Here is an 8677-nt window from a genome sequence, read left to right on the forward strand (position 1 = left end):
ACATCCATTAAACTCATAATGGAAACAATGAAATAAGCAAAGAATCAGAGAAACATGAAACCAAAACAAACACTTCCCAGAGAGGTCTCCTTGAGTCGTCTCAGCAATCAATGTTTTCTCCTCCTACACTGCTTGACAACTCCTTGGTAAGTTATTCAATACCTTTTAGAGGCTTCTGCAACATGGACTAATGTTTGTTATGTCTGTATCTGCAAGCAAAATGAATTGAACTTACAATCTTCAGAGATGAAGGACCAATGAAATACCAGTCTATGCAGTATGACATATTTCAAATAAAAATCTAAACGGAAAGATCATTTCTAATCCTGGACAGAACATAAAGGATTTACGTACTTGCTGAGGTCAACGCAACATTTTGCGAGTAGGTATTTGCACTGTGGGGTAGTACAGCTGTGTCCCTTGAGGAGCCTGTATGCTTTGTAGGCCTTTCCTGAGCGGTAGTAACACGTTGCCAGTAAAAACAGTGCTTCTTCTGAATGCACTATTAAAAAATAATAATAAAATAAATCAGTTGATTGTTTACCTTTTTGATAGAAGGAATTCAACTGGAGATATCTGTTCCATACGTTCTGATTCTTCTGACTCTCATTGTCTCAGCTTCACCACGCTTTTCTTTTTTCAAACCAATTAACATATCTGAACAGCATTATTATCAAAGACAGCTTTCAATATCAAGACTATTTGTAGAATTTGTTTGCTGCATCTGTCCTCAAGTGTGCTTGGAAGACACACAATGCTCAAGGCTGTTAAAAACACCGCCCTCCCATTTGACCCCATACAACAGATCACTGTAAACACGACACTGAGTTTAAGGAGATTTTACGGTAAGATAACACGGCTTCTGTTACACAATTTGATTTTCCAATCTAAGTGCAATGCATTCTTCTGCTTTACCCGAGCAGAAATTTAAGTTTCATTATCACAACAGGAGTAAAACAAAGCAGGATTGGAGGCTCAAAAATCCTAAATCTAAATTGAAAAAGTATCAACTTCATATTTGCAAAGTACATACCTTCTGCATATAATCTTTCGGCAAGGAACACTGCATCACGGTAAGCATAGTGGTTAAGTGCTTGCCATATAGCAGCCTGCAAGACAAAAAAATAATTGAAATTCAGAGAGAAGCTTTCAAAAGAGCAAAACTCACTAGCTCTTGCTGTCAAAAAGCAAAGTGTTGGGTTTTTTTACTGGTGTCATAAGAACAAGGGATAAGGATAAACATGCAGGCCAAGTTTTAGTTGTCTCAACTACTAGTAAGGAGACTGAAAAAAAAAAATCTCAGCACCGAAGTCATGAACCAGTCTAAGAATACTGCTCACTAGTTACTGTACACAACCATCTATAAACCTCAGCCAACGTGCACTGAAATAACAGAGAGTACTTTCACTTGTTAATGAGTTTTAGCTTTGTGCATAACTGAGCATGAATTATTGTAAACTGCCACCAAACAAGAACACATTAAGTAAAGACAAGAAAAAAGCCAACCCCTAACGGGTTACTAGATATTTCATTTTGCTTGTAGCTGTGCCCAGGGAGGTTGAAAAATGCTAGGGTGCTTAACTTTTGTAACGGTATTATGCATAAACTCATTTAAACTATCTCGAGATGGAACAAACCAAAACCCAACAGGACTAGAAGTCACATTAGTATTTGACGCTGTCAATGTAAGACTGCCGTTGATTACGTTTTTTAGGTATACAGCATTTCCTTGAAGAGATATGAGTGTTCTCCTAAGAACCAAGATGAATGTGACCCACAGCTTTTTGTTGCAGTGTTTTGTTTGGATCTTTGCTCATCAGTCACTTTTTTACTGCCACTAATTAGGATTGCAAGGTATCACACAAGAATGAATGCAATGCAAACGAGATGGACAAACTGATATATATAGATATTTGAAGGCAACCTACTTCTCCGTTTCGCTCATATACCCATACTTGGTCAAAACCAGCTCCCTGCTTCAGGGCACCATCTTCCTTTTTCACAAACAGCAAACTCAAGAGCTGCGTGCCAATATTTGTATGTACATCAAAAGATTGCACTAGTCCAGTGAAACACAAATGAAATGTGCACATAGGTGTACAAACTGTGCACACCATTAAAGCAGCCGTCATAAGCCCGTGTGCTGCCACAAGCATTGGCTGAGCTACAAGCCAGAGCTGTCCAGCAAAAGCCACTTTACAACAAACACTACTCGGCCAATTTTCTTCAGATCAGAATAAAGACCTTCTATTGTCTGTAAGAGGGGTAGGATGGGAAAAACCGTTCCTTTTAAGATCTATTCAGCCTGGTCTCCCGCCCGTGACAGCCAGCGGGGTGCACGCTTAGGGATCTGTGCGCAGAGGGTCGCTACCCAGACCGCAGCTCCTTCCCATCCAGCAGCCGTGCTCAAGAGCCAAAGCAGTTCTCCCACAAGCAGCCAACAGCTGTTTTGCACTAGTTTTGCTATTACCAATCCAAACAAGTTCTGAACTTATGAACTCAAAGTGCTGCAGTCTAGTTTTCTCCAAAAGGAATCTTCCAGAGCTACAGAAATAGCACCCTGTAATGGCACTATTTCCCAGTAGGAAAGGCAAGTGCCAATTTAATCTGAAAAAAACAACTCAAACAGAGTTACACGTATATCCTGGTTTTGTTAAAACACAAGTTTCTTTCTCTTTTAGTGAATTCTGCCTGTCAGTTAAAGCTTTCACATGAGCTGCATTTTCCTGGAGAACCAAATACATGTTTTGGTAAACAGAGCAATGGAATGCGAAGTTATTGATAAGCATGGATGGACATCTGGCAAGAGAGGCAACCAAGAACAGGTGACCAAGAAACTGACCAACTGAGTATAACATCCCATTCACGTGAATACTTTATATAAAAGTGGGAGATCACGAGGATCTCGTCCCTTTTGCTTATGGCCGACATTAGGAGAGGACCTTGCTAGTCGTCCCTGCGAACTGAGGCCTAGTGACAGACTGAATCCAGCTCCGGTTGGCTGTAGAGTCCAGTCCAGGACTTCGGGTGTCAGCTCTGCAGTTGCTGAGACTTTCAAGATTGGTTTTGTATATTTTGTATTATTTTCTCTATTCTTATTAGTAGTATTAGTAAAACAATTTTTAATTTTTCCAACTCTCTTCTCTCTGTCTTCTTTTCCTCCCGATCGCCTGTCCTCAGTGGGAAGGGGGGAGAGGGAAGGGAGGGAGGAGAGGAGGTTAACAATACATCTGCCAGGGTTTTTTTTTACTGTCACCCCGCAGTCAAAACCCTCAGCAATGTACCATATGCTACTTCTTCCAACACAAACTTGATAAACTCAGGGTGTGAAAAACGTGCAAGTTCTCTTCACGGGAAGCCTGCGCAGTATTCATGATGAGTACACACCAGAGTTTCCAATTACTATACAGAGTATTATACACAAAATCTCCACAGAGATACTATTTGCTTCTGTCAGTAAGTGCCAACAATATGCTGAAGGATTCAACAGGTACTTTTAAGTTTGTGTGCAAGTATCTAAAACCAAATTATCTTTATTATAATACAAACACTTTATTATTGTTCTCTGGCTGTATTCCACACTTCAGAGTCTGCCCGAAGTGATTACTCCCTTCTACATTGAAAAGTTCCACGGTTGAACATTGTTCTGTGCACCACAGACAGCATGGTACAAAAAGTACAAGGCACAAGGAGGGTGTTAAAATCCTTCAGACTATATTCACATTAGGGCAGCTTAAGGTTTCCTTTTTCTCTTGCTCTCAGAAGCAGCTCTTCCTTTACCAAGTAATGAATGGCATTCGGATTAACCTAGACAAGTTGTGCCATTCTCAGGTTAAAAATACTGTCTTTACAGAGATGTTACTCAGTATGCTTACAAAACAAAGGTATGGTGGTGATGAAATCAATGTCATTTGACTTCTCAAACAGGAGCAAGTTGCCAGAAACAATCTTGACAGAGAGGCACACAAAAGATTTTTGGCTATATCACAGCCACATTACAAAAGTTACACTACATATATAATAATAACAAAACAAATAATGATCGTTGCTGAGCAGAGTTTCATTGAAGGCGAACAGCTGCTAGAAGCCCCGTTATGTAATAACTGCCATTCTACAGAGCAAGAGGTGCAAGTTGAACTCATGCCTTCAACAGACAGACACTGAAAATGGGATCCTTGCACACACTGTACTAAAAGAGAAGAGGAAATGAAGGTGGTAGGGAATCAGCCTTAGTAACAATTTCCTGTGAGAACAGATGTCTGAACTACAACCGTGTGTCTCAAATTACCAAAAAGTATTTCTCATGCACCTTTGAGGAAGCACACCTTGGACAGGAACATCAGTCTCTTTACAGAGAAGTAATTTAGTTTGTTCTAGTAGAAGCTCAATGTATCTACACAGCATTAGTGGCACATGACAACTGGTAAACCACAACAGAAGAGCAACCTGAAGCAAAACACTTCGGGGCATTTATCCAATATTTAATCCCAACATACTTCAGGGTAGGACAATGCAGTACAATGACAAATACAATCCAAACGCAGTATTAGTTTCCTCCCTGTGGTGGTTTTCAAATTTTACATGGAACTTATCAACTGAGACCCAAAAAGCAGCCTCCTCACGGGTGTGTAAAGCGGTTGAGATACTGTGGTTGCAATGTCTGTTCTCAGAGCTACAAACATGGAGAGGAGGGAAGATTGAAGTGTTTCAAAGTTTTATTCAAACATACTTGCAGACCAGCTAAACCTCCAGGTTATTTTAAATACACATTAGTTTGCAAATGCAAAGTGATCAGGGAATTCCAAAACTACCACACCAGCCACAGCTCTCCAGCAAAACATCCTCGGAGAGGAGAGTAAGAAAATAACAGGAGATTCAGACAGGTCCATCTTCTATGCAGAAAATCCTGTGCATTGTGCAAGTGTCACTTAATACCCAAGCCAAAGAGCTCTTAAACGATAAGCGTTCTGTTCTGACAGCTGTATAGCCTTGGAAATTATTTTTCAAATCTTGATAGAAACCGCTTAGCATGTCAATAGGCTATAAAGATTTCAGACTTCTTCAGGGTGGGCAGAGGGAAGAAGAGTATTCTGAGACAAGCTGTGCTACATTTCCTAGTTATGCTAATTCTGCCCATTAAATAACCAGCAATTGGTACGGCAAGTTTTCAGCCTTGGAGTTCAAGCACCATTCGAGTGGGTCACAGCACATGATCACCTTGACCAGCTCAATTGCAAGGAAAGTGGTTTTTTTTGTTTCCAAGACATTTTCCGGAAATATTTGGAAGGCATCCAGTCTGTTTCTCTGGATACAAAGCTTTGTATTTGAGCTGAAGAGTTTTAAATGGACCACATCAGGAAGGACAGTAGAGGCCTGTTTTGTACATAAGCTCTGGTACTTTTGTTCATCTTAAGGGATCAAAAAAGTTTATAAAATAACCACTGAACAGGATGCCTTTGGGGATATTAATTTCATATAATTAAAACCCAACATTTATAAGGCAATGTACACACAGAGATTCTGTTATTTATCTGTCATGCTTTGCATACCATGACTGTAAAGATGACAAATTTTCCCTGGAACGCTAAGCGCTGTAGACATGTGAAAGGTTGCAAGAGAACCAAAAAATAGAAGGGAAAAATGTCTGCAATAGCAAAAATGAGAAGAAATGTCAACTTTTCCAACCATATCAAGAGGGAAAAAAAAAAAAAAAAAAAAATTAGAAAACCAGAGGTAAGTATGTGGACTCCAGCTAAAAGGGGCATTCAGAAATGCAACAGACTTCTTGCAGACATGTACTGCAAAATGGAGAACAGAGACCACTCACTGGACATATTACACTACTGAGAAAATAAGCCTGAGCTGGCTGGGAAAACTCCTGCAGTACAGCAGTCCCATCTCCACACCATTGCTGACAGCACAAAGATCCAGGCAGAACTCAAACACCAACCTCTTTTGGGATGGTGCACTGGTGACTTCCTTGCCAGTAAAAGCAATGGTATGTCCAAGGCCACGACAAGTAAATCCTAAACTCACACATATTGCTGTAAGCAAGGAATAGGAGCAATGTAAACAACAGCAGAATCACTGATTGAGGAATTATTTGTCACTTGAAAACAGACAGAATCTACACTGATATATTCAGCATAGCAAAGCCCTATAAAAACATCCAACCTGATAAGAGACTGAGAATGGAGAACGACATTAAGGATGTCTTTACCTTTCTGTAAACAAAAATAAGCTCACATACTTCTACTGGGGAACTCTCAGAATAGCAAATAATTTCCACTTGGTTAGTCTAATTAGCACAGTAGTGGTAACATACAATATTGTTTCCTGCCATTCACTCTGGAATGTGTTCTTGCTTTCTTTTCTATTGTAATCCCATGTTTTCTTAGAGTACCCAACCAGTACAAAACACCAGTCCAGCTCCAAGGGTAACATCAATAGCATCTATACAACCACTGCAGAAGAGGGACTGGGTGGCTGAACGCATTTCCAGCACCACACTGACCCTTGCTCTCAGAGCAGATGAACAAAACCGTGGCAATGAGGACACAAACCCCTGGTTGGCAAGAGTGCCATCACTGTCACCACCTTGGACACACAGGGCCAAGGCAGCAGCGTGGTCTTCCACAGGAGAAGTCTTTCTTCCCCTCCCACCTTTTCATTAAAAGGAAGAGAGCCAAAAGCAAGAATTTTCACTGCATCCATTACAGAACACAATCATCTACTACCAAGACACAGTGAGAGGTTCCTAGCATAACTAGAAAAACATACAAACACCCTGTGAAAAGCTAGTAAAAAAAAAAAAAAAAGGAACATGAATAAGAAGACTGATTAGCAAAGATTTCAGAATCGTTGGACTAGTGGGCATACAGGAAAGGTAGAAAGAAGATGCAACTCTTAATTCTGTGAATCATGCCTTCTGGATCAGAAGCCGGAGAACAAGAGCAGGAAGCCCATCAGAGTAATTGCACTGAGACTAATATATGGTAAAACTCCCAAATCTACTTTATCTTCTTTCCTAGGTCTCCCCATCAATCTGAAGGTACTGACTCCTTGGGAAGAAGGGCTGTCCTTCACTTGCACAACACGTACAGAGTCAAGCACGTCACAAGCATTTAAAAACAAAATATCAGCAAATGCAGAAAGGTAAGCGAGATGGAGAGGTAATCAACAGGTCCCCAGGACATCTAGGGGGGGAACCGAAAGAGCCTTTTCTGGAAGCCGACTCAGCTGCGGTGCTACCGCAGACCGACCCCTCCTGCAGGGAGGCCGCTGCTCCCGGGCGGAGGCGCAACAGGGGCAAAAAGGGCGAGGGCAGCTCGCTCTAGGGGTGCAGGGGACGGGGAGGGGACGCACACGAGGGAGCGAGAAAGCCCATCAACCCCACGGGCTCGCAGCCGGCAGGGCTGAGCAGGCAGGGCTGAGCAGGCAGGGCTGAGCAGGCAGGGCTGAGCAGGCAGGGCTGAGCAGGCAGGGCTGAGCAGGCAGGGCTGGCGGCGGAAAGCGGCTGCAACGCCCCGCGGGCCGGGCCTGCTCCCGCCAGCGGACTGGGCGCCCGGGGCCCGCAGCCCCCTCGGGACCTGCTCGAGTGGAGCGGCACCTCCCACCACAGGAGAGGGCCCGGCGACGGGGAGGCCTCCCCGGGAAGTGGCCGGCGCGGCGCGTCCGGCTCATCCCGCCAGGCCGGGGCCGGGCCTTGGGGCCTGAGCACACAGCGAGCCCGAGCCCGTGCCGCGCAGGGGTCGGTACCTGGACGGGTTCCTGCAGCACCGTCATCCTGCTCTCGCCGGCCTCGGCCTTCACCTCCTCCTCGCCGAGCCCGGAGCGGGGCGGCCCCGGCCCCGCCTCAGTACGTCTCTCGGCGGCCCGACCCGGCCTAGCCCCAGCACATTTAAACTCCCAGCGACCGTTACCGGGGCAGGCGGCGGGGAGCGAAGGAACGAGGCTAGCCAAGAGCCGAATCTACCCGAAGCTGGTGACGGAAATACCCGAACCCTCTGCCGGAAATACACGAAGCGTCAGGCGGAGAAAGCCGAACGCTGACGGACAACAGCTGGGAAACCCCCTCGGCAGCCAGGCGGAAGAGCCTCGGCCGACGGAGTTGCCCGAGCGGTGGACGGAGGTGCCCGAGCGGTGGACGGAGTTGCCCGAGCGGTGGACGGAGTTGCCCGAGCGGTGGACGGAGGTGCCCGAGCGGTGGACGGAGGTGCCCGAGCGGTGGACGGAGGTGCCCGAGCGGTGGGGCGGGGGGGAGCGGCCTGCAGAAAAAGTCACCCTAGAAAATAAAGTGTGAGCTCTCGTAGACCTTCTAGAAATAGTTCTGCCAAGAGGAAAACCAGAATACGGGGCTAAAGGCTGTCAGTTATTTGAAATCCTAGGCGCAAATTTCGAACCTTTGTCCCCGATCTCGTGTCCCCACTTCCTCCTGTCTCCCCTCTACCCCCCACATTCCGCCTCCCAAAACCCCTCTGCCTCCGGACGCCCAGGGCGCTGCCGGCACCCCCCACACCGACCATTGTCTCCCACCCGCACTCTGTCCTCCGCGCACTTCTCTGCACCCCAGTCTCGCGGCAGTTGTTTTCACTTGGAATTTGCAGTCTAAAATTGTTTTAATTTCTATCCCTTTTCGGGGTTTCTCTGTTATTTAATTTTTCGCTGCTGCCAGAGA

General features: G+C 44.9%; 1 protein-coding gene across 2 annotated transcripts in view; it reads right to left on the reverse strand.

Moving 5' to 3' along the window:
* CDC27 (cell division cycle 27) overlaps nucleotides 1–7964 on the reverse strand; it is a 34965-nt gene extending 27001 nt beyond the window's left edge. Inside the window, exons 1-3 of one of the 2 annotated variants that reach the window (XM_082070926.1) lie at nucleotides 7759–7964; nucleotides 1034–1109; nucleotides 355–502 (exon numbers count right to left, since the gene is read on the reverse strand). In XM_082070926.1, the coding sequence (XP_081927052.1) occupies nucleotides 355–502; nucleotides 1034–1109; nucleotides 7759–7785 (251 nt within the window). In that variant the 5' untranslated portion in view covers nucleotides 7786–7964. The remainder of the gene's footprint in view (nucleotides 1–354; nucleotides 503–1033; nucleotides 1110–7758) is intronic. The other variant, XM_082070925.1, reaches the window with a different exon arrangement.
* Between the last annotated feature and the right edge of the window lie 713 nt (nucleotides 7965–8677).

The sequence above is a fragment of the Streptopelia decaocto genome (assembly GCF_964273445.1).
Source record: "Streptopelia decaocto genome assembly, chromosome: 22".
Taxonomy (NCBI): domain Eukaryota; kingdom Metazoa; phylum Chordata; class Aves; order Columbiformes; family Columbidae; genus Streptopelia; species Streptopelia decaocto.